Genomic DNA, 27,079 nt, shown 5'->3' with positions numbered 1-27,079 from the left:
GAGTTTTTTGGGTCACTTATGTAAACAATCATATCATCTGCAAATAGTGAAAATTTGTCCTCTTCTTTTCCAATTTGTATCCACTTGATCTCCTTTTGTTGTCGTATTGCTCTAGCTAGAACTTCAAATACAATATTGAAGAGGTATGGAGAGGGTGGACAGTCTTGTCTTGTTCCTAATCTTAGAGGAATTGCGTTGAGTTTCTGTCCATTTAGTTTGATATTGGCTGTTGGTTTGCTGTATACAGCTTTTATTATGTTGAGGTAAGTACCTGTTATCACAGATCTCTCCAAGACCTTTATCAAGAAGGGGTGTTGGATTTTGTCCAGTTCTTTTTCAGCATCCAGTGAGATGATCATGTGATTTTTGTTTCTCAGCTTGTTTGTAAGGTGGATTACATTGATGGATTTTCGTATGTTGAACCAACCCTGGGATGAAGCCTACTTGATCATGTTGGATGAGTTTTCTGATGTGTTCTTGGATGCTATTTGCCAGTATTTTATTGAGTACTTTTGCATCAATGTTCATGAGGGATATTAGTCTGAAGTTCTCTTTCTTAGTTGTGTCTTTGTGTGGCTTGGGTATCAAGGTTATTTAAGCCTCATAGAAAAAAGGTTGGCAATGACCCTTCTGCATGTAATACTTTGAGAAGAATTGGTATAAGCTGTTTGTTGAATTTCTGGTAGAATTCTGCACTGAGGACATCTGGTCCTGGGCTTATTTTTGGTTGGGAGACTTTTGATGACTGCTCCTATTTCCTTAGGGGTTATAGGTCTATTTAAATTGCTTATCTGTTCTTGATTTAATTTTGGCAAGTGATAGCTATCCAGAAAATTGTCCATTTGCTTTAGATTTTCAAATTGTGTGGGGTGCAGGTTTTCAATGTATGACCTGATTATTCTCTGGATTTCCTCAGTGTCAGTTGTTACATCCCCTTTTCATTTCTGATTTTGTTAATGTGCATGTTCACACTCTGTCGTTTGGTAAGTTTGGATAAAGATTTGTCTATCTTGTTGATTTTCTTAAAGAACCAACTCTTCCTTACATTGATTTTTTTGTATTGTTTTCCTAGTTTCTGTTTTATTGATTTCAGCTCTTAGTTTGATTTTTTTCCTAGCGTCTACTCCTCTTGGGTGAGTTTGCTTCTCTGTGTTCTAGAGCTTTCAGCTGTACTGTTAATTCTCTAGAATAACTATTCTCCAGTTTCTTCATATGGGCACTTAGTGTTATGAAATTCCCTCGTAGCACTGCTTTCAAATTGTCCCATAAGTTTGGGTATGTTGTGTCCTCATTCTCATTGAATTCTAGGAAGTCTTTAATTTCTTTTTTATTTCTTCTTTGACACAGGAATGGTGCAATTGTGCATTATTCAACTTCCATGAGTTTGTAAGGTTTCTGCAATTTGTGTTGTTGAATTCTAATTTTAATGCATGGTGATCTGATAAGGTGCATGGAGTTAGTCCAATTTTTTGTACCTGTTGAGGTTTGATATGTTGCTAAGTATGTGGTCAATTTTTGAGAAGGTTCCATGTGGTGCTGAGAAGAAGTTATATTCTTTTTTATTTGGGTGGAATGTTCTATAGATGTCTGTCAATCCCAATTGGGTCATAACTTCTATTAGTTCCTTTGCTTCTTTGTTAAGTTTCTGTCTGGTAGTCCTGTCTAGAGGTGAGAGTGGGGTGTTGAAGTCTCCCACTATAAGTGTGTGGGGCTTTATATGTGATTTGAGTTTTAGTAATGTTTCTTTTATGAACATGGGTGCCTTTGTATTTGGGGCATAGATGTTCAGAATTGAAACTTCATCTTGGTGGATTTCTCCTGTGATGAGTATGAAATGCCCTCCTTCATCTCTTTTGATTGATTTTATTTTAAAATCTAATTTGTTAGATATTAGGATTGCTACCCTGCTTGTTTCTTGGGTCCATTTAATTGGAAAATATTTTCCTAACCCTTAACTCTGAGGTAATCTCTGTTTTGAGGCTGAGGTGTGTTTCTTGTATGCAGCAGAAGGATGGGTTCTATCTTCGAATCCATTCTGGTGTCCTGTGTCACTTTATGGGTGAGTTAAGACCATTAATATTGAAGGCTATTAATAGCCATTGATTGCTCATTTTTGTTTGTTTCGGAATAGTTGATGGTAGTGCAATTATATGTGGATTTCCACCTCTTTTCTTTTGGCTTTGGTAAGGTGGGATTATCTATTGCCTATGTTTTTCTGGTTGTGGTTAACTTCCTTGGGTTGGGGTTTTCCTTCCAGAACTTTCTCTAGGGCTGGGTTAGTGGATACGTAGTGTTCTTTACTGGCTACTGTGCCAGGCAGTGAGCACACAGCATACATAGTCTCTGCCATGAACGAATTTATTGTCCTGCACAGAAAGGAAATAAACACCTAATTGTTCTTTCTCATTACACTAAATAGCTATTGCTTATACTCCTTAACCTGAAACAATAGAAAACATCAATAACCGCAACCTAAAAACACTTCATCTAAAGTGAGTTTAACTTCCATATTCCAATCTGCTTCAACAGCCCAGAGCACTGAAAATTCTCAGAGGTGAAGTGATTTCCTTAGGATCACACAGCCAGTAGAAACTGAATGTGGAAATTTTCATCTTCCAGAGTCCCTCCTGCTCCCCATACTGCCTGTGTGATGGCAGCGCCTCCATCCCTGTCTGTAATCACAGGAAGACACGCCAAATTGTATCTACAAGCTACAACATGAACTTTACTGTAGCTGGAACGTCACATGCCTCCTGTATGTAAGTGCAACCGGAGGTAGCAGAGGCCAGCCTTGAGCCATCCCCTCAACTGCCCTCTTGGGAACTTGCAACGGCTCTCTGGTTATGTAATTTTATACATGAGAGCAGAACTACATCTGGGAGAGAGGCTATTCTCAGGTTTGTCTACAGAGACTTCCTAAAGCTTGTATTTCTGAGACTCCATTTATCTGTCCCAGGAGTGTGGTAAGAGCCCTCATAAACGTGATGCAAAAAGCGAAAACGGCAGCCTTAGTAATTCCACTTCCTGTTCAAACCAGCAATCACATCTTGAAAGTCTCAGACAAATAGAGTCAAGAAATAATGTGCAAAAGGAGGAAATGCCGTCCAGTCCCCTAACAGCTAATCAGCTTTAACTGTACGCCTCGGGGCTGAGTACATAGCCCTGCCGCAGCTACGTTCCTCTCTATGCTTTATAGTTGATTGATGAAGGAAGCTGGTTATCACATAAGCAGTCAGCAAATAGCATGATGTAATGACGTGTGGGACAAAAAGCCGGTGACATGTGTGCCTGCTAATGCTTCATTCTAATAAGTATGTTGGTGAGAGGAAACAACTATGGGTAGATTGTGGTCCGTATGTATAAATGCAGAAGTACAGACATACCTATTTGCAGAAGGGCATGGACCAGTCCAAGAGTCATGGCAGTGAAAGCCCCTGGGAGGGGTTGCCTTTGATTGAGAAGACCAGCAGCAGGAAGCAGTCAGAGCATGGTGGACATGGGCACTAGTGTGACTCCAGTTGTGACAGCCAGAATGAACATGACTATGAGAGTGAAATGCCCTGAGTAGCGGGTACAGCGTTCTTGTCAGAGCCTATGGACAAGCAGTCACACCTTGGTGATGTTACTTTCAAGCCCTGCTTCCAGCCTAACTCTGAAGTGCCCCTTAATACTCAACTCCAGCATCTACTCTTGCCACCTCCCTTGAGCAAAATACAATAGTAATAAGAGAATCTACTACTTCCTTAGTGCCTTTTATGTACACGTATCTGTGAAGGCATTATTGGTTCATCCCACAACATATGAATTGACTGTATTATTTCCTAGGTGGGGAAAAGTCCTCACCCACCATGGCGGGGGCCATGGTCATTATTCCATGTTTACCTATGTGTCTACTTAAGTAAATTCATGAGGACAGGGACCAGAGGCTATTCCTATTTGACACCCCAGTGCCTTGTACAGCAGACCTGGCACAGATAGGAATTAACTGATGCTTGTGAAATAAACCAGAAGAGATTGCCAAATGAACAGCATAGCTCTGAGTCCAGAGAGATGAGGCAGATTGCCAAAGAAAATCAGAGAAGCTGAGTCATGAGTAGCAAGAGCCTTAGAAAGCCTGGATCTCAGAACAGCAGGGCCTAGGACAGGGTAAGGTCTGATGGATCTCTGCCACTGAGCCCTGTATTTGATGGTGGGATGTCTTCAAATATTCTCTCTCTGATACCAGTAAGTTTTGTCCTGAGAACATGGGCAGCTTGGCAAATAGATGAGTTCAGGGCCTGGCCTGGAAGGGATATGATGAACTAGGCAATGCCAGGGACACTGAGAAAAAATTAAAACAGGTGCAACACAGTCACTGACAGTCAGAATGGCCACAAGCTGTCCATTATTAAAGAGGTGACAGCACATTAGTTGTTGGGTCTCACAATAATCCAGTGGTTCCCTGGAAAAAGCCACAGCAGATGATGAACATTTCGATGGAAACTCTCTAACACCTGGACCACTCCAAATCGGTAACAATTGGTAGGTCCCCACATGCAGATCTTAGCAAAAGAATGCCACTTCAGTATGGGGTTGGAAATTTTTAGTTTTGTTTTATTTTATGTGTATAAGTGCTTCACCTATATGAATGTGTTCCATATGTGTGTCTGGTGCCTTGGAGGTCATAGAGGGTATCAGATACCCTGGAACTAGAGTTACAGATGGTTGAGAGCTGCCAGCTGCCAGATGGGTGCTGGGAACTGAACTTGGCTCCTCTGTAAGTGCTCTTAACCACTAAGCCATCTCTCCATCCACAATGAGGTTGAAATGTAATTGTGAATGAAAGTCATTTTCCAAAAGCCATGTATCTTATTTTGGGGATCTTGTTAAAACTGGATAATGTCATCTGTAGCTCTGTTTACCAAGCATAGAAAAGCTATAATTTCTCAATGTGGCAATGATGGGTAAATGACCCATTGCAGACTCCTTCATATTGTACAATCTCCTCTGGTGTGGAAATTGACTTTCTGACATCCAGACCAAGAGTCTGAGTGCTACTTAGTAAGATTTATTTTTCTTACAGCTAAATGAAAGTTCTAGCACATTTCACCTCTGCTTTAGTGAATGGTCTGTAAGGTGTCTGTGTTACCCTGGTGCTGGAGGCCAAGGCAAGGTCACAAGTTTAAGTGAGCCTGTGCTATTTAGTGAGTTGCAGGCCAGCTGGGCCAATTTAGTGGAACCTTGTCTCAAAATTGGAATAAAAGAAGTCTAGGAGAATGCTGGGGATATCCCTTGGGAGAAGAGTGTTTCCTAGCACATACAAGGCTGTGGGTTCAGTCCTCTGTACCCACTGCAAAAAAAGAAAAGAAAAAAAGGAGTACTTATCCTTTTGGAGCCATGGAACTGCTAAACTGTCTTTCTGCTTTGTCAGTTTATAAATCTAGAGCTTCTAGAAGTAATTTCTTTAAATCCTTAAAATTACCAGTTGCTAAACAGTCATTCGTTTTCCTCAAACACAAAAGAAGTTGATGGAAGTCAGCCAAGAGAAACACTTAAGCTTATAGACAGAAGCAGGCTGTTATTAAAAGCCACAGTGGCCATTAACAAAGATGATGTCATAATTAAATATCTGGGATCCCAGGGATCCCTGCGGCCAAGGAGAAACAACCATGATCTTTCCAAATCAGTTAAAAGTCACCTATCTAATGGTTTTTGGTAAGAGTGACCAGTCTGGCTGTGCATAGTGGTGCACACTTTTAATTTCAGCATTTGGAAGACAGAGGCAGGCAGATTTCTGTGAGTTCAAGGCCAGCCTGGTCTACATGATGAATTCTAAAGCATCCAAGACTACCTGGTGAGACCCTGTCTTGGCAAAGAAAAAAGAGTGACCAGTCTACAGACAAGATAGGTTTCTGCAAAGGAATCTGGGAACTAGCATGGTGCCCCCTGCTTGAGAAGCTGTTGGCAAACACCGGGTATGTATGAAACTGGTAACTGTTAGATCTGAGACTACGGGCTGATCAGGACATACCTACCTGTAGCAACCCCCCTCTTACAACTGCTGTAGAGCAAATGGCAATGTGGCTACCAGGAGCCTGTCTGGGAATCTCAAATCCTGTAACAGAATCTTCAGGTATCTGGGTTTCATGAGAATGACATGTGTCATGGTCATTTTTTCCAAGGAAGTTACAGGCTCAAGTTGCCAGGCTCCAGGATAACACAAGACTAGCAGGTGTATCTCCAACCAGTATAAGGGTCTGCCTTGACTAAATGTGTCCTCTTCTCTCACGTCACCAGAATAGCATATTCCCTCCAGAATTCCCTTCCCCACCTCCGCCACCCCAGAATCAGAGACAGGTTGCACAAACCTCCCCACTTCCTCTGAGATTTATAAAAAAGGAGCCCCAGTCATTAAAAAAATACATACACGTTACAGTATTTGAACTGAGTAAGTTGTATTTATATATTTAGGAATACACAAACACAAGCATACACAATGATATATATATCACGCAAGCATATATATGTAACCACCATTTTTAAAGAAGCTATGAATTTGAAAGAGAAAGGGGGACATATGGGAAGGTTTGGAGGGAGGAAAGGGAAGGGAGAAATGATGTAATTATAAAATCAAAAACATTAAAAATTATTAAAGAGGAGTTCACTCTGCCTCTTGGGTCTACTGTCTGCCATACGCCCGTCTTGCTGTCTGTCTGTCTATGTGTCTGCCTATGCCATTAATAACTCTCTGAATAAATCTCTTACCCAAAAAGGTATTCAGCCTCAGCATCCCTCTGAACCCCACATCTCCAACTTTTCAGTAACTTAGGAAAATCTTTGATAAAGCAAAAAACTTTGGGATTTCTATGGAGTATTTTGGCCATGTGCCTGTGTGTCATCTTTCCAACCAGAGAGTGACCTATCTTTTTTTTTTCATTTTTATTACTTTAATTTTAAATAGCTTGCTTCACATGTTAATCCCAGTTCCCTCTCCCACCCCTCCTCCCGCACCCCCCAACATCCCCCCCAGCCTCCCACCCTATCCCCAATTCCCTCCACATAGGGGATATCCAGAGTCTGTCATTTCATTCAGGCCAGGGTCCAGGCACTCCCCTAAGAGTCCAGGCTGAGAGAGCATCCCTCTTTGTGTTATGGACACACAAAGTCTGTTTGTATGCCCATAGGTTGCCCAGGCCTCCTCACTGACTCTCACACTCAAGAGGTCTGGATCAGTCCCATGCTGGCCTCCCAGCTGTCGGTCTGGGGTCTAAGAGTTTCCCTTGTTCAGATCAGCTGTCTCTGCTGGTTTTGCCAGCCCATTCTTTGCCATTCTTTCTGTGTCACTGGGTTCCATGGGTTCAGTTCATTGTTTAACTGTGGGTGTTTGCTTCTGCTTCCATCAGTCACTGGATGAATGTTCTAGGATGGCATATAGTGTAGACATCAAGCTCATTATCAGGAATGGGAATTTAAGGTGGTCTTTCCACTATTGCTTAGCTTGCCAGTTGGTGTCATCCCTTTAGATCACTAGAGGTCTCACTGGTGCCAGATCTGTCTTCTAACCTATGACTCCCTCTTTTATGGTATTTCTCATCCTGTTCACCCCCTATTCTCCCCCCCCACTCAACCTTCCTGTTCCCCAATGACCTAATCTCTCTTCCTCTTCTCCCCCCTCTATTCTTCCCAGCTCCCACTCCGCCCCCACCCCTCACCGTGTTCCCCATCTGTTCAGAGGATCTTGCCTCATTCCTCTTCTCTTGGGTACCGTGCATATCTCTCTTAGGTTCTTTGCTGTTTCCCAAAATCTCTGTCAGTGGAAGTGCAGACTGACACTATCTAGATCCATGTCTAAAATCTATATATGAGTGAGTACATACCATGTTTGTCTTTTTGTGACTGGGTTACCTCACTCAGGATGGTTTCTTCTAGTGCCATCCATTTACCTTCAAATTTCAAGATTCCATTGTTTTTGTCTGCTGAGTAGTACTCCATTGTGTAAATGTACCACTCTTCAGTTGAGGGTCATCTAGGTTGCTTCCAGGTTCTGGCTATTACAGATAATGCTGCTATGAACATAGTGGAGCAGATGCCCTTGTTGTATGAATTTGCCTCATTTGGATATATGCCTAAGAGTGGAATTGCTGGGTCTTGTGGTAGACTGATTCCCATTTTCCTGAGGAATCTCCATACTGATTTCCAAAGTGGATTTACGAGTTGGCACTCCCAACAGCAGTGGAGGAGTGTTCCCCTCTCTCCACATCCTCTCCAGCATAAACTGTCATTGGTGTTTTTTATTTTAACCATTCTGACAGGAGTAAGATGGAATCTCAGAGTTGTTTTGATTTGCATTCCCCTGATGGCTAAGGATGTTGAGCACTTTCTCAAGTGTCTCTCAGCCATTTTAGACTCCCCTATTGAGAATTCTCTATTTAGTTCTGTACCCCCACTTTTTTATTGGATCCTTTGGTGTTTTGGAGACTTGCTTCTTGAGTTCTTTGTGAATTTTGGAGATCAGCCTTCTGTCAGATGTGGGGTTAGTGAATATCTTTTCCCATTCTGTGGACTGCCTTTTTGTCTTGTTGACTGTGTCCTTTGCCTTACAGAAGCTTCTTAGTTTCAGGAGGTCCCATTTGTTAATTGTCGATCTCAGTGTCTGTGCTACTTTAAGGTAGAGCTTTCTCACAGTTCATGTACTTCCCAAGAAGAAATGGTCTTCAAGACATGCAGGAGCTGATTTGTCCCTACCACTTTATAAATGTGTGGGGAGCTCAGTCTCAGAGATCCCTGGCCTTCAAGACACATACAAAGAGGAAATGAGAAGGTGCCAAGGACTCTTTCATTCTCCCTCCCCTCCAGTTCATTTCCTGATTGCTATCTAACCTAAGATAATCATGGCAAAACTACCTTGCCTAATGTACTCACTGGCTACAGGATACACCCTGCTTCTAAAAGGCAATTCAGTATAAAGCAAATTAGGTAACCTCTCTACTTTAGCCCTCTTGTCTGTAAAGTGGAGGTTTTTAAATGTCCTCATAGACTGGTTGTAAGTGAAATATAGACTAAAACTGTGTAGTTTGAGATAAACTATGTCACAAATGCAAGATGGAATGATATGTGATAAAATGAATGAGTTGTCATGAAAAGTCACAAAAGCCTTAAAGTGCTTGAGTTAAGTTAACATGGTTCTTAAGTGAAAGAACCTAGTCTAAAAGGCCTGCATATCTGCATATTCTCTTACTCCAGTTGCATGGCATTCTAGAAAAGGTGAAACTGTAAAGACAGAAAAAAAAAAAACAGTATCTACCAGAGGTTTGGCCAAGCAGGTAAAGCCCATGGGATTTTGTACAAATTATAAATTTACTCTCAGTGAAGATGGAGGAGTGGGAAGTGTCTGCTTAAGTAGCTTTGGAAATTAATGAAGTTTGTAAGACTAAGGGCAAAGGAATTTCATACTCTATCTTATAAAGTTGTTTCCCATAGTGGTACCAGTTTAGAATTTTGACACTACCGTATGTGTGTACTGGAATTAAGAGATTAAATAAACAGAGACAAATGTTAGGAGGAAAAATTCTGACTGAGTTAGAATTTATAGATTAGTAAGGTGATCAGACTAAAATGATCCATTCGGTATGGATTAGAGTTACAGGCCTTGGTATTTACATAATCTAGACTCAAATAGGTAATTATAGAAATATCTGCAAATATGTATTCATACACATTTTATAATGCATGCCTGTGTGTTCTTGCTCTATAAGCTGAGAGATAGGACAAACTGGGAAACCTCAGAGCACCAAACACCATAAAAATGATGCCCAAATCTTGGTTTCTAATACCAAACTATAGGAAAAGGAGTTGAGGCTCTTAGAAGAAATGGCTGGTTCTAGAACCAGAGCAAGCAATATACAAGACAAGCATCATGGAGTGCCAGAAAGTAAGGGATTACTCAACACAAACCAAGTTCTGTATTGTAGGAGTGTGTCAAAGAGAATTGAAAAATACTGGAATCAACTTAAAGATTTCCCAAAGGCCAAAGCTGGGATAATATGAGCAATAAAGTAACTAAGACAGTGTTAACTCATAAGCCAAAGTAGAAAACAATAGTCATGAGTCTGTCCTAATATTTCTCAATTCTAACATAGACAAATTCTCAGGACAGAGTAATTCCAAAGCAGGAGACACTAGCAAGCACTACCTCAGCTTGGTGGTTGTGATCCACACCAACAGAGACTATGCCCTCTCCTTCTGTGGCCTTCCCCTGAAAACCTACAGCCCCACTGTAACTGTGAGGAAAGTTGGACTTGTTCTAGTAGAGAAGTATTGTCCAAAACACCTGAAAAACACTCTCCAAAAGATCAAGGTCATAAAAAGCTAAGGACATCTGAGGACTGTCATAGTTAAAACAAGCCTAAGGAAATGCTAAATACAATGTGTCTTGCTTGAATAGAACCTTGGATGGCACATGAGCATGGTAAAAATGGAGGAAATCTGAATAAGCTACAAACATTGACTGTATAATGGGCCACTTTGTTTGTTCAATAACTTTAATATATATGCCACACTAACCTAAAAAGTCAGTCAGGGAGAGTGAGGGTGGAGGGACAGGGACATTATTCTATAGTCTGGGGTGTTTTTTTTTTTTTTGATTTTTCGAGACAGAGTTTCTCTATATTGTTTTGGAGGCTGTCCTGGAACTCTATCTGTAGATCAGGCTGGCCTCAAACTCACAGAGATCCTCTTTCCTCTGCTTCCCTAGTGCTGGGATTAAAGGCTTGCACGCCACCAACGCCCAGCTATAGTCTGGTTTTCTATGGGTCTTAGCTTATTTTTTAAACAGGCAAAATCTAGTCTTGATGAAGTGACGACTGTCTTCCTCATTTGTTTTCTCAGGAGGCCTCACCATAACTAGCACAGGAAAAGTCCCTTTTAAACGGCAGAGGTGGGATTTGGATCCATCCCTTTTTGCTGATCCCACACTAACTTTAGCGGACCGCACATGGACCGTCTGATCCTTGGCTTCCTGAACGTTCATTAAGTCTATGTTCCTTTCTTCCCCAGGGCATGGCCTTTACCCTCGAAGAAAGACTACAGCTTGGCATCCACGGCCTGATCCCACCCTGCTTCCTGAGCCAGGATGTCCAGCTCCTCCGCATCATGAGATACTATGAGAAACAGCCTAGCGACCTGGACAAGTCAGTGGCTGATGTCTGTTCTCTGGGCCCAGTCCTGAGGCTGAGCTGCTCTGCACTGTGGCTCCCAGAGGGTTTCTAAATTCTCTGTAACTAGGAAAGGCTGAGAGCCCGAGAGACTTCTGATCCAGCTCTGTCTTTAAAAAGAGTTACAGTCTCCCTAGAGATGAGGCTTACAACAGAAGCACAGCTAAACTGAAACTGGATGCGACTAGTGGAGTCTGGGAGGCCATCTGAGAGATGTTAGAGATGAGTCAGTCCCAGAAGCCTTGATGGAACAACTCAACAGTCAGCAGGGGCATGGGGGAGGGCAGAACAGAAGATGGGCAAAATACTGGCATGGGACTGGCAAGGAATATAGCAAGAGGAACAGCGGAGAAAAGGGGGATGGAAAGGGGATGCTTTGGGAAGAATCTAGATGCTATCTGAAGGGCATGAGCAGCAAATAAGAGCACTGCTTCCTCTGAATACTTGCTGCTCAGTGGAGGCACAACCACAAAGATCCCATTTCAGAGTCCTTGAGTTAATGCTATCTGTTCCTGAAGATGGTAGTCACCACCCAGGCACACAGCATGAGTGAGCACGGGATTTAAACACCGCTGGCTCCAGCATCTCTGATTTTAATTTCTCTGCTGCACATAGTTCAGAGATGGTAAAGCCTGGTTGTTGTAAGACTAATTCTAGAATGAGTGAAATCGACCTTCCTGCACTGGATAACTAAAGCTACATTGCCAGTCTCTGTCCTTTGCCTGCCTTATGACTGTGCCAATGGTATCTGACTGGCTGGGTTTAGGAGAATTAAATGAATGTCTTTGTGATATGCTTAGAATGTTGCCTTTGACATAGTAAACCCTATATAAGTTTGTTAAGCAAATGCGTTGTCTTGCTATGGGATCTAGCAGATGTATAGGAAGAAGACAAAAGTTCTGTCTATATCAATGGAGCTAAATGGCTAGAGCTAAATGCCCATGAAAGGCAGAGTTCAATAGCATACGAGGCTCATCCTGCATCTAGCTCCCAGTGCCTCTACCGATTCACCCAGAGCTTCTGAGAAGCAGTTAACACATATACCCCTACCCACATCCATGTCCCAACTCCTGAAGCACTGAACTCCAGGGCTATTGCAAGTCAAATATTCTCTCCCTTCTGTTCACCTAGCCACATCATCTTGAAAAACAAATCAGAAATTACACAACAGGTTATACTAACAAACTGATACATGCCCAAATGTTGAACAATCAGAAACTCCTATTAAATGGACCAAAAATAAGACAAGAGTCCAAAATAAAATGTTTGCTTAAAATAGGAAATTATAAAAGCTGAAATCTCTAATGTTTGCCTTCTCAATGCTCTCCATCTTAATGGACCGCTCTTACTTGCCTAAAATGAGACTCTAGGATCAGGAAATGATGAATATGTGTGTGTGTGTGTGTGTGTGTATATATATATATATATATATATATATATATATATATATATATATATATATATATTCCTGAGCGCGCTAGAGGACTTGCTCCTGGTTCTCTACTTTCCCACACTCACTCCCTAGAGTCTCTCATTTCAGCAAGTGATTGGGAGAAAGGCTAAGAAGGCTCCCCAGCCATTCATACTGGGGTATACTTGTAAATGTGCCAGCAAGGAGGAGAGTAGAATGTAGAATTGGAGAGAAGTGTACACTAATGTCTAGGGAAATGGAATGCCCTACACTGGCAGTGGGTTGAGGGCATGCCTACCCCTGTGTCTAAACTCTCCCAGGAGCAAGGTCCCCGTTCTTAAGCACAGTGACATCATCCAGGGTCTGCCAAGCATCGGTGTCCCTGGGATCAGCTGGCTTCTTCTTTCCTTTCCAAGGTATATCATCCTCATGACTCTCCAAGACCGAAATGAGAAGCTCTTCTACCGGGTGCTGACTTCAGACGTGGAGAAGTTCATGCCCATTGTGTACACACCCACTGTGGGGCTGGCCTGTCAGCAGTACGGTCTGACCTTCCGACGACCTCGGTGAGTACCTACTAAAGGGGCCAGGGAGAGGCTGGCCCATAGAGGGAAAGAAATCATTTCAAGTGGCATTGCTTCTTGACCCTTACTTAGCAGCTACCTTAGAGTCAATGGCCAAAAAGGAAACATTTGACTTTAAACACGAGCTCAGTAAAATAACACCACCAACCTGGAAATGAGCTGAGAGAGAAGTTAGCAAGGGGACATTGGATCTTTTCGACATTCAAATGATAAATGTTCAATAGGCTGTTTGGAGGTGGCCTGAGAGGTAGTTCCCATTGTTTTCACAGTCTCCACCTGTCACCTCTCTCTTTTTCTGTTCACCTCCAACAGACCTCTGGATAATTGAGGACAAAGAATAGCACGGGACAACAAACACATGCTCTCTTTCCAGGCCTTAAATCTCATACCTCCATTTGGAGTTGACTTAGATTTGTTTGTTTTGTTTTTTGTTTGTTTTGAGATAGAGTTTCTCTGTGTAGCCCTAGCTGTCCTGGAATTCACTCTGTAGATGAGGCTGGCCTCGAACTCACAGAGATCTTCCTGCCTCTGTCTCTTGAGTGCTGGGATTAAAGGTGTGCACCACATCCACCTGGTATGCCTAAGTGATTGAAAGCAGGTTCTCCTGTAACCGAGGCTGACCTGGAAACTCACCGTTTAGCAAAGCTATCTGGGATCTCTTGCTCATCTTGCTTCCACCCCTTGCCACCACACCTGACTACAAACCACTTTTTAGAGTGTTACATAGGGAACATGTAATCATGGATCTATGGCAGCTTTAGTTCATCTCTGCTGGGCCGTGAAGGATGAATGGAAAGAATTGGGATTTAAAAATGTCTATGTGGAATGCTGTACCTTAGGTGAGACACCTTTTATCAACTGCTCCAAAGCTCAAGAAACATCCAGAAGAGGGAGTGGAAAGAAAGGATGAACCAGATGTTTGGGAGGAGGATTGCAAAATAGCATCTTCTGGACATGACAGGGACATTTTATTCATGAACTCACTGTAGCTGCAGTTACCTGCCAAAATTGGGCCATCACTTTGTGTCCTACGTGAGGAAGGAGCTCATGAGCCTCCGGCCCTCACTGAGGAACTATGAGCAGGTAATGGGTGCTGGGGGGGGTGCCATTTTCTTTAGTGGTGTAGCCACTAATACAATGCCCATATTCCAGTAAATAACCCCAACTAGTACCTATACAAGCAATTTTAGTTAAACTCAGTGACATCAAAGTAGGGGAGGGTGCTGGGGGAAAGAAGGGTTCCAAATGGGGAACAGAGGGAAATGAGAGTAAAAGAGGTGAAGAGAGCGAGAATTCAGAATATCCATGTTTGAAACTGTTAAAGAATAGACATAGAAACAACAAGCTAAGGGGAAGAGGGGGGCACATATCGAGGTCCATGGAATCAAGATAAGACTAATTAGGGTTAGGAGTGTACAGAAATCAGAACCACTGTAGCCACTAAGATGACTAGATCTCCCTGGGTCAGCAGGTGACATGAGGAAGGCTGGTGATGACTTTTTATAAACTGATGAAAAACTGACTGCTATGTGATATGGTAAAGGGGAAGGTTTTTACTGTAAATATGAGGGAGAAAGCAGCCAGAGACATCTGGAATAGTCCAGAGCAGAGAAAAAGAAGTTGACAGGACATGGCCAGCAGATTAGGCCTGGCCATGAGTGAAAGCAGGAGCAGAGCAGAGAGGGAGAGAGGAGGGGAGAAAATGAAGGAGACAGAGAAAGGACCCAGAGAGAAGCATAACTGAAATAGCAGGGTTATAGGGAGAAATGCGTGGGGGAGGGATCATGAGTTGAAGAGGTTTAGGGTAGGGAGAGCATGGAGAAGAATCAGGATGCCAGCATGGACTCTGAAATGTTCAACAGGTACTTGTGATACTGAGGGAGCCTGGAGGCCAGCGTGAGCTTTAGTATGCTAATAGGCACCACAGATAGCCACTTGTCGCTTCTGCCAACGATAAGGGAAATGGCTACTTTCAGTAGTACCTGAAAACTGCTGACTTTTGTCTAACCACCAGAATTTGGAGAATTGAAGTCTCCTTTGGACCTGACAGACCTAACAGAGGACCATTTCGTGGAATTTATGATTTTTCACTGGAGAGCAGGAAAGGGAAAACCGAAGGGGGGGGGAGGTACCCTTTTGAAAATTGGTATTGTTGTAGTTGTTGGAAACTCAGGAAGGTATTCGGGTCAAGAGGAACTTGTCTTTCGTTGGTGTGTTCTGATGTGAGATAGGCTGGAACAGTCTTCCTGGCAAATGTCCCATGGCTGCTCCCTTCCCATCTTTCATGCCCAGTTCTATGTCACCTTCTGGTCCCAGTCTCATTGCCTTGTGTTATTTTCTTTGTAGCACTTGTTTCTATCTCTAATACCTCTGCTTGTGTTTACTTCTACCAAGAAAAGTATGGAATTTGTTTTCTTTTGTTTTGTTTTTCAAGACCGGGTTTCTCTGTATTGCTTTGGAGCCTGTCCTGGAACTCACTCTGTAGACCTCGAACTCACAGAGATTCACCTGCCTCTGCCTCCCGAGTGCTGGGATTAAAGGTGTGCACCACCAACGCCTGGCTTAAGTATGGAATTTTTTATTTTATTTGTCTAGATTTCAGCCTTAGTTAGAATGCCTGGCATCTAGTTCCCGTGGCAGCAAAACAGGAGGTCCAAGGGTCTGGGTAAATGGACAAAGATGTCTGCCCCAAAATGAAGTCTCTTTCACGTGATCAGGGGAGTTGGATTGATGGGGAGCTATTTCTGGCTCAGGTCAAGTCAGACTTGTGTTCTCTAATGAGTCAGCAATGGGCAGAGCAGTGGTAGTAAGGTAGGGCTCACTGTGTGCAGAAACAGGATCCTGAACCACTTCCACAGGGAGAACCAGGTCATCTCTAGGTGTAGGTAGCATGGGTGCTGCAGCCAGAGACACAGCCTGGGGAAAAATAGGCAACAGCACGAGCAAAAAGCCCAAAGATGAACTGGAATGTGGAGACCATCACAACTGTGAGGTCGCCTCAAATCTTTAACACATCCTATTCAATTATCATCACGCCCTCAGGAGGTAGGCACTGTACCTTCTGCAGAATGAGAGAGCTGAGGCACAGAGAAGTAAGTTATTCAAAGTTATATAGTGAAGCCAGGACTGGACCTGGGTACTCAAGTTTGAGTAAGAAACTGCCACACTGCTCACTACACTGCCTCATAGTTCAGGGCTGGACACACACCATGGGCATTCAGGGTTGGGCACCATTGCAGTTCCAAGAATGACTGACTGCTCAGGGTCTAAGGTGAAGATTAACTAGATGTCATTCCAGAGCCTCTCCCCAGAGGAAAGATCTAGTCAGGTCATTGGCTTACAGCTGCCTGACGCTAAGGCAGGTTCAGGCAGACTGAAATGTCTTCTTGGATTAATTCCTCACACCTAGTACAGTGTGTTTTTCAGTAACTCTTCTTCAGATGACTACCCAATTAAGTGATTTGACATGTGACATTCTGAGCTGTTGCTCTAGGTTTCCATCTGGCCTCTTTCCAGCCTTACTCTCAAGGGAATGAAGACTTTGGGTTCTGCCCTAGCCCTGAGCTTCATCTGAGGTCTGGCTTAGGATGGCTTTATAGATTAACATCTGAGGGAAGGACAGCCCCAGGGCCAAGAGGAGGAGAGCCAGGCCCTCTCAGTTTCTGAAATGATAAATATTCCTGCCAGGTTGCTGTTAACAAAGAAATGCTCTGTAGAAGGGCCTGGTCCCACACCAAAGCTAATTAGGTCCAACTAACACTAGAATTGAGGCCTCCAACACACCTTGGCTCTGTATCACCTCAGAGCCTGGAAGGAGGGGCTGGGTATCTCAGGGTACCTAAAGGTACCCTATAAGAAGAGTGGCTATCCCTCATCCCTCATCCCTGAGTGCCTTTCCCTTGGAACAAGTTCTGCCTGTGCTTCAGTAGGTCTGACTGGCCGGGACACCCAATAATGGTTATTGGGAAGAAGTGGAAGCCAAAGAGAAGGCTGGGGATGCCAGGACAGATTTCAACCCAAAAGACAGGTGTCAGGAGAAAACCAATATGGTAACCAGGGTCCATGAGTGTTCTTCTCCCAAGCTACCCACCTTCACCAATACTGTCTATACCTTCTTCATTCTCTTGGACTCCAGGTGGCACGCACACAATTATTGATATAGCATTTTGAGTCTCAGTGTGCTGTCTAACCTGTATGGGTGAATGGAGGTGTTAATGAAAAAAACTATTCATGGTACCTAAAAGGATAAGTAAAGCAGACTTCTTTCAAGTGGGGGACAGTTTTGTAGGTATAGGGACCACTGTGCGATTCTTGCCCCAAGGGAAAAGATTAGACTCAGTTTTGACAATGACAAATTGGACTTATAACCAAGAAGTAGAGGGGGGGTGGATGATGATATAGTTTCAAGGTGACCGGATACCAAAGGTAGGAAACTTTTACTAAAGTAACTTGCCAGGATTCTTGCTCAGAGTGGGTTCTTCAAAGGACAGAGAGTAAAGTCTACTTCCCGGCCTATCGGAAGAGACCGAGGAGCTGGACTAAAGATGAGGCTGAAGGAGAATCTATCAGACAGTTGAGCTGTAAGAAGTGGAAAGAGCTCAGACCTTAAAGTCGGGCAGTCTTGACCTCAAATTTCAGGTCCTGATAACTTTGACAATTAGCGTAGCAACCCCCTACCCTTAGCCTTTTCTGTATGAAATGGGAACAATGATTATGCATGTGAAGATTTTGAGGTTCCATATGGAAAGGGCCTGACTTATGAGGTTCTGGGAGCTCCGACTCACCATCCCTAGGAAGCGTTATCTGACTGAGTCACCCTCCCTGTACTGGCTAGTTTTATGTCAACTTGACACAAACTACAGTCATGGCTGCTCAATTGAGACAACGCCTCTATAAGACTGGGCTGTAGACAAGCCTGTAGGGTGTTTCCTTAATTGGTGAATCATAGGATTGTGCCATCCCTGGGCTGGTGGTCCTGGGTTTTAAAGGAAAGCAGGCTGAGCAAGCAAGCCGTGAGGTTGAAGCCAGTAAACAGCACTCCTCCATGGCTTCTGCATTAGCTCCCGCCCCCAGGTCCTTGCCTTGCTTGAGTTCCTGTCCTGACTTACTTTGATGATTACCTGTTATGTGGAAGCATAAGCTGAACACACCCTTGCCTCCCCAAGCTGCTTTAGTCATGGTGTTTATCTTAGCAATAGTACCCCTAACTAAGACACTGCTCAAGAACATGGACATCTCAGCCCTCTGAAATGCCTCCATACTCCATTGTTTGGTCCAGATCCTAAAATTATCTGTAATCTTAAGTAACAAATTTATTAGCAAATAACTACAAAAACATAAAGAGAAAAGAAATGTGTGCTGAGTTGCAAAACAAACAAACAAAAAAAGACTAATTGGATGTTCTTTGGAAAACATCTAAAGATTTATTTCAATTTGAAAAAAGGTAACATCCCTTGGCTCTGTGCCAAGCGACCATCCTTTTCTGCAAACATGTGTTTCTGCACCTAGGCCAACATTGTGTACATATAGGATATTAATAGCTATCATTTATTGAATGGTTACAATGTCTGTGATTAGGCCCTAGGCTAGGAACTCCACAAAGCACTTGGTATTTTGCTGAGAAAGAAACTGGACTCCCTACAGTAACAATAATCAGGCATCCCTAGAACCTAGTTACCCCACCTCCAAGCTTGCATTACAGAAACTGTGCACCTCATGGAGCCTGTTGTGAAGGTAAGGGGTGCTAAATGCTTTATTGATGGTAAAGTTCCCCATTAACTTAAAGGGACATTATTTTTTCATCTCTCATTCATCACTCCAATCCTCATAAAAATCTGTGATTAAGTTTCATTCACCTTGAAGTTTCCTGCTTCATGTTCAATACGTCTAATGAGCTTCATTTTCTCACACTGAAACGTTTTTATCTTCAAATATATAAAGAGAACCTCTGGGACACACATTGCGTGTTTCTGTTTGCTAAATGTGCACTGGAGCCCATTTCTAGCCAAACAAGAAAGTGGGTGTCAATATCCTGAACAAAGTCATTGTGAAAAACAACATCAAACTTATCCCAGCAAATTGGGAGACCCCTGATAACAAGGACATAGTCTTTGAACACCTTACAATCTGGATTTAAACACAACTGTCCGTTTTTAATTACACACATACACATAAACGTACACTCACACATATACACACACACTCACACATATACACACACATTCATACACTCACATATACACACACTCACACATTCACACACACATATATACACACGCACATACACACATGTTCATACACACGTATACACATACACACACTCACCCACACATATACACACACATTCACACACTCACACACACACATATATGCTCACATACACCTAGCACAATGAGAAGAAGACTAACAGAAAGCAAAGATTAACATCATCAGACCCACCTCACCTCTATTACCAGGGTGCTAAAGCAGAGATTCCTTTTGCCAAGACTGGTCCAAGCCCTATTCCATTTAGACTCCTCCACCTAACTATTTGAGCTTCACTGTAGGGAAGGTTCCCTGGAGAACACATGGGGTCTGCCCCTGGGACTCCTTGGCTTCTCCTTTGGCAATCCTGACCTTTAGTCTTAGGGATCATAGGGTCTAGATTCTTCACACGTGATTCCCTTCTGGGCTACAAACCCTAGGGTAAGTCATCTCACTCATTCTTATCAAATAAGTCACAGAGTTAGGCTACCTAGCTTCTATAATGTCTTCCAGTTCTAACAATTTCTGGAACTCTATAATTAAGTTAGCAACAAGATTTTGAAGTAAGCCATAGTCTTTATTATGAGATTAATTTTTTCTTCCTTTTTTATTTAAATTAGAAACAAGTTTGCTTCACATATCAATCCCAGCTCCCTCTCCCTCCCCTCCTCCCCTGCCCCCCCACCAGGCCCTCCAGTCCCCTCACGAAATCTCCACTCCGATCCCCAGGGAGGGTGAAGCCCTCCATGGAGGATCTCCAGACTCTGTCATTTCATCCAGGGCAGGACCTAGGCCCTCCCCCAAGAGTCCAGACTGAGAGATCATCCCTCATTGTGGGATGGGCACCCAAAGTCCATTTGTATGCCAGGGATAAATACTACCCAAGGCCCCATAGATTACCTAGACCTCCTCACTGACACACACCTGCAGGGTCAGTCCCATACTTTCCACACAGTCATCAATCTGGGGTCCAACAGCTCCCCCTTGTTCATGTCAACTGTTTCTGTGGGTTAAACCAGCCCTGTCTTAACCCCTTTGCTCATCAGTTCTCCCTTTCTGTCACTGGATTCCAGGAATTCAGTTCAGTGTTTAGCTGTGGGTGTCTGCCTTTGCTTCCATCAGTTGCTGGATGAAGGTTCTATTTCCCAGACTCTCTGGCAGTGGGATTGTATGCTGGCACTCCCCTGATTCATGTCTAAAATTCATATATGAATTTTTCTCTTTTTGTGACTGGGTTACCTCACTCAGGATGATTTCTTTTAGTGCCATCCATTTGCCTGCAAATTTCAAGATTCCATTGTTTTTTTCCCACTAAATAGTACTTCATTGAGTAAATGTACCACATTTTCTCTATCCACTCTTCAGTTGAGGGGCATCTAGGTTGCTTCCAGGTTCTGGCTATTACAAATAATGCTGCTATGAACATAGTGGAACAGATGTCCTTGTTATATGAATGGGCATCTTTTGGAGATATGCCTAAGAGTGAAATTACTGGGTCTTGTGGTAGACTGAGAAATCTCCATACTGATTTCCAAAGTAGCTGTATGAGTGGGCACTCCCACCAGCATAAACTGTCACTGGAGCTTTTGATTTTAGCCATTCTGACAGGAGTAAGATGATAGGCTGAAATTAATTTTTCCCACCTGTGAAGTTAAGAGACTTGTATCTGGGTAGCAGTTCTCAGTCTTGGAAGCACATTAAAAAATATCTGGGGAGCATTTACTAAAATCCCAGAGTTAGAAAAGGGCTCTTAGGTTTTTTTAAATTTTTTTTATTCAAATTAGAAATAAGCTTGCTTCACATGTCAATCCCAGCTCCCCCTCTCTCTCTTCTCCCACCTCCCCACCCCCCCAGCCCTTCACCCAATCCCCACTCCAATTCCCCAGGGAGAGTGAGGCCCTCCCTGGGTGATCTCCAGAGTCTGTCATTTCGTTCAGGGCAGGTGCTAGGCAGTTCCCCCAAAGAGTCCAGTCTGAGATAGCATCCCTCATTGTGGGATGGGCACCCAAAGCCAATTTGTATGTCAGGGATAAATACTGATCTACTACTCAAGGCCCCATAGATTGCCTAGGCTCCTCACTGACACCCACATTCAAGAGATCTGGATCAGTCCCATGCTGGCCGCTCAGCCATCAGTCTGGGGTCCAGGCTCTTAGGTTTTTAAAGGCTCTCCAGAAGGTTCTAATAGGAGCCAGCCTGCAAACCATCAAGCTGGGTGATCCCTTCTAGTTGGAACTGCCACAAGTTTTAGAGAGTCAATAACCTGTATTCTGTAAATCATTCCCGCCTGGACCTGTGCTTGAAAATTAAGGTCACAATATAACAGAAGTTGCCTTTAATTGAGTCCTCAGTAAATCAAGTGGTTGACCTCCACTGCCAAATTCTCTCATGTCCCACTTACAGGGCTAGGAGGGGCCATTTCTCCCAAGATACACAGGCATTCTCCTGACTCCCCTGTGTCATTGCCCACCTGACAGTCACAGATGCCCACTCATCTGATGTCAACGATTAACTACAATAGCAGACATCATGTTCAAGGAGAATATTTGAGTGAGCACATGTGGCCTGGCTCAGAAGATAAGCTGGACCAGTTGATGTCCTTTTCCAGGAATCCGACCTGGAAAAAAAAATGTATGGAACGAACTTTCTAGTTTGGAAGGGAAATGAGGACAGAAAGGATGCTATGGTTCAGATTTTACAGTAGGGTCATTGTAAGTCAAAGACAAATGCCAGCTCTAAAGGAACAGGAAATCGAGCAGTAGGTGAAGGGGTCCATGGAAAGAGAACAGGGAAAACAGGAGAGAGAAAGATCTGTCAGTGGCTAGTCCCTGGTGCTACCTGAGGGGACAAGTTTTCCATGCTAGTTCCTGTTCCCAAATTTACAATGCACTCTCTCTCTCTCTAGAGGTAACTTAAGTGAGTCTCTGCTGGCAGTAACCAGAAGAGCCAAACTGAAAAGGAGCTATGAAATCAGATGGATCTGATGCCCTGGTTAGATTGTCTGGCACTGACATCAAAGTACCGTGCCTCTGTCTTTCGCATGCATGAAAACTATCTGGAGGACTTGTTAAGACGCACATTCCTCATGTCCAGGAAGGGACCAGAAAATGTCCATACCTAACATGGTCCGGAGATGCTGTCGCTGTGGCTGCTGGAGTCGCTGGGCTAAGGAGAAGTGAGAGGCAGCTCACAGCAAAATGAAGAGACCATCTGAAGGAAACAGGAGTAGGTGCTTGCAGGCCCCCACTGCACACTGGGAGAAAGAACTCTGAGTCGTGAACGTGGGTTCTGAGCCCAATGCATGTCACCAACAGTGTAACCTTCTAGAAGTTTCCCTCCCCTTCTTGAACCTCAGTTTCTTCGTCTATAGGAGAGAGTTTTACTAGGGATTTCAGGTGTTGATCCTGACCCTGAGGATCTCCCGTTCATGGAGCAGACTGAAGCACAAGGACTATAAAGTTACCACTAAGGGTCGCGGTATTTAAGATAAAAATGGAAAGGTAGATGAAAACACATTCTTTTCATTTTCTGACAAGAGAAAGCTTGCAGGCTTATCTGCAGACGTGTCGTTTTTTTTTCCTGAGAGCTCTGATTCACTAGTGGGCACTTTTCCAAACAGACCAGCTGGGCAGACCAGCATTGTTAAGTGTGGTTTGGTGTTGTGATTTGGAAATTCCTGCTGGAATGAATAAAAGGCATGAGGAGCCTCTAATGGACAGCAATTATTTGACACAACTGTCCTAAGGAATGCACTAGATAGTTCCTCCATCCCATGTTGTTAGAACAGTTTGAAGCACAGAGATGGAGGAGAGAAAGAATATTTACTGTGTCTAAATTCCATGGATTTCAATCATGGAGAGAATTGGCTTATTCCTTTTAGAGATGGTCAGGATTTATGTTTTTTTTTAAGTGAATACATGGTTAATTCTATGTGACCTGCCCAGTAATTTTTGCATTTTTAAAAGTGACTACAGGCTTAGTTCTATGTGACATGCCCAGGACTTTCACTTCCAAAGGCCAGCTTGCTCTGTGGACAGGATGGAAGGCACTCCTTAGCCATCTTTCAGTTTGAGCATAGAAGGCTGGGTGTGGAGGTGGGAATCATTGAGCAGTTCCATGTAGACACAAAGATTACATTCTCTTCCTTAAGCTGGAGACAGATGCACTTTATTAAGTAGAACGGGATGTTCTCTGTTTGACTTCCTTTAGCCGAAGGCAGAGTTCCCTGACCATTTAAACAAACTGATTTTGTTGCTCTTTTACTGGCCCTGTCCTTTTCCTCCTTTGTCCCGGGCAATCCAAGCCCTGGTGATCAAAGAGCAATTGTGCAGGGAATTTCCTCAGTCAAACCAGGAAATACGTACATACAAGCAGGAGTTGAGCAGACCTTTCTTCGAACAACCTTGATCTCCCATTGAACTGTAAAGTGTGCTAAAGGCTGTGTTGACTCACACTAAGTTTAGTTAAAAAAGAGTCTCAAACAGTGCAAATGTTCTGGAAGGTTCTAAGATAGAGGAGAACTAGCCAATTACTGGCATAAAACTTTTTGAAGAAAAGCAAAAGTTGACTTGCCATAAAGAGCCCCTTCACTTACTCTGCCCCCAGAGCTATTATCATTTTATTTTTCTGGCATTAGACCGTTATAGCTATGCAGATCTCTGAAATCCCCATATCGTAGTGGGTAACAAGTCTTTGAACGTGTCTCTTGCAGACTTTTTTTTTTAGATTTATTTAGTTTTATGTACATTGGGGTTTTGCCTGCATGTCTGTGTGAGAGTGCCAGATTCCCTGGAACTAGAGTTACAGACAGTTGTGAGCTGCCATGTGGGTGCTGGGAATTGAACCCTGGTCCTTTGGAAGAGTAGCCAGTGTTCTTAACCACTGAACCATCTCTCCAGCCTCCTCTTAAAGACTCTTAAGCTATTATTTCTCAAGCCAATAAGGATCAGAAATTAGGAAGGAATCAGTAACATCAGAAAGGAGTGGATCAAGAAGGGAATGTTTAAAGTGCTAGAGACAAAAATGAAGCTCAAGACTTGTAATGACTAACATTTGTTGTCAGCTTAACCCATAGGAACCTCAGTTGAAGAATTGTCTCCATCGAACTGGCTTGGGGACTGTCTGTAGGGCATTTGCTTGATTGCTAACTGATGTTGGAGGACCCAGCCCACTGTGGGCAGTTCCATCCCTATGCAGGTGGACCCAGCTATATGAGAAAAGTAGCTGAACAAGAGGCTAGAAACTAGAAACAAGCCAGGAAGCAGCTTGTGTCAATGGTTCCTACCTCGGCTTGATTTTCTGCCCTGACTTCCATCAATAATGGACTGTGAAATAAAACCTTTCTTCCTGTCAGAGTTTGCTTTCTACTGCTGTGATAAAATAACATTAGCAAAAGCAATTCGGGGAGGAAAGGGATTATTTCATCTCACAACTCTCAGGTCACCCTCCATCACTGAAGGAAGCCAGAGCAGGAACTGGAGCAGAAAACTGCTTACTGGTTTGCTCCTTGTGGCTTATACAGCCTGGTTTCTTATAGCGCCCAGGACCACCAGCCCAGGGGTGGCACCACCTGCTGTGGTCTGGGCCTTCCCACATCAATCATCAATTAAGAAAATGCCCCCACATGCTTGACCAGGGACCTGTCTGGTGGGAACATTTTCTCAATTGACATTCCCTCCTCCCAAATGACTCTAGCTTGTGTCAAGCTAACATAAACTCTCCAGCATACCTCCCCAAGTTGCTTTTTGGTCATGGTGTTTATCACAGCATCAGAGAAGCAAACCAGATGTGGTATCACTGGCATTGAACAAAAGGTTGCTGGAAGAGAGCAAGTGGAAAACTAAAAGGATAAAAGGAGATGCTGAGGTTGAAGACGGACTTCCCTACCTCCACACATTTGCATTATCTCTTCTCCTGAACCACAGGCTTCCAGGAAAAGAACCATGTATTAAGCTTCCCTGCATCTCCTGAGCATCTTGCTTTGAAGCCCTTACCAGAGAGAGCATTTAAACAAATGTTTCTGCAACTGAGGCTGCATGTCAGTGATAGAAGAATGTGATTAAGATGCAGGAAACCCTTAGTCTAAACTCAAGCCTCCAAAAAAGGCACAGGAAGAAGTGGGAGAGGGAGGAAGTCAGGAAGAGGAGAGAGACAGACAGATAGACAGAGACAGAGAGACAGAGACCAGAGACAGAGGGGCAGAGAAAGAGAGAGACAGAGAGAGACTGACTCTTCTGGTGACATTCAGCAAACACTGACTAAGCATCATCTTTATGGTAAGTCATCATAAACACATAAAGTTCCAAATAGACTAAGGATGTTTGTTCATGGATTCCTGGTCCGTGTCTTTAAAGAGTTTACAGACCAACTAAGAATGATTCTAAGGCCATATAAACCAATAAACGGTTTGGATTATTTAGTTTACTAGACACTAGTACTGAGATAACTCCTAAGGTAAAGAAATTTTCTGTGTGTTATTGGTTCTAGACCTAAGCTTTGAAAGGATTTTGGTGTACTTTGTGAAGATGGTCCAAAATAGGCCATGCCATACAAAGACTAACTGGATGAGTTCCAAGGAGGTAAACTGCACAGGTGAGGCATGAGGTGGGCTTTGCTGGTTGCCTCTCTTTCCTTCTTAACATCGCCGAGTCTTCCAGATGTCTTTCGTCCTCTAAACTATTGAAAGCACTAAAGGTTTCTTGACCCTTCCAGAAGTCTTAATTATTCTCAGGTTACCCTCAGATGCTAGTTCCTTTGTCAGTGACTAATTTAAATATAATACTGGCCACAGAAGATGTAAGTGATCTGCCAGGGGACTTTAGGGGATTTTTTTTAACTTCAGAAGAGAATCTCTAGACATTTCTAAACATTCTGACCCTGTCTTGGATGTCTGGAACTGACTGCAACAGTCATTCTACAGTCCTGACAAATGCAGCCCCTACTATCAATATTATAGTGCCATGGATGGCGAAGTAGAAACATGGACTGTCTATAGTCACAAGTAAATCCTGGAGGTATGTAACTCTGGACTTCTTGTTATATAAAGTAAATTTCCTCTTCTCAACTAGTTAAATCGAAGCCCGCCCCCGTTCCTCCAGTCAAAAACAATTCCCCTTCCTGATGGGATGGATGTGTGGATTGCCCCCTTGACGGGTGACAGTAGCTTCTAACTCTGTATCCAGAGCATTCAGTACTCCAGGTACTCTCTTAAGAACTTCGCTATTCAGATCCCACAGTATTTCCTATGGGATAGCATGATTTGCCTTATCAAAGCTGCTGTGGCAAAAGCAGCTTGGGGGGGAATGGTTTAGTTCAGCTTACATTTCCAGGTCACAGTCCATCCAGAGGGGCTGAGGCAGGGACACAAGCAGGGGCCATGGAGGAGTGCTGCTTTCTTGCTTGCTCCTCCTGACTGGCTCAGCTAACTTTCTTATGCAGCCCAGACCTATCTGCCTCAGGATGGCACACCTAGAGTGGGCTGGTCCCGCATATCTACTAGCAATTAAGAAAATGCTTCACAGACATGGCCGCAGGCCAGTCTGACCAAGGAAATTCTTCGGTTGTGTTCCTCTTTTCCCAGGAGACTCTGGGCTTGTGTTAAGTTGACCACTGAAGCTAACTATGACGTGGTGTGTGTCTTCATTTCTTTT

General features: G+C 43.4%; 1 protein-coding gene across 3 annotated transcripts in view; it reads left to right on the top strand.

The window, feature by feature from the left end:
- Me3 (malic enzyme 3) overlaps positions 1-27,079 on the top strand; it is a 197,004-nt gene that overhangs the window by 78,446 nt on the left and 91,479 nt on the right. For all 3 annotated transcript variants that reach the window (XM_013116382.3, XM_013116381.3, XM_040728802.1), the window contains 2 exons: positions 11,035-11,168; positions 13,020-13,169. In XM_013116382.3, coding sequence (XP_012971836.1) covers positions 11,035-11,168; positions 13,020-13,169 — 284 coding nt within the window. The remainder of the gene's footprint in view (positions 1-11,034; positions 11,169-13,019; positions 13,170-27,079) is intronic.

This window comes from Mesocricetus auratus, unplaced genomic scaffold (assembly GCF_017639785.1).
Source record: "Mesocricetus auratus isolate SY011 unplaced genomic scaffold, BCM_Maur_2.0 Super-Scaffold_4256, whole genome shotgun sequence".
NCBI lineage: Eukaryota > Metazoa > Chordata > Mammalia > Rodentia > Cricetidae > Mesocricetus > Mesocricetus auratus.
The sequence above is the reverse complement of the archived record's forward strand: the minus strand, read 5'-3'. Positions and strand labels throughout refer to the sequence as shown.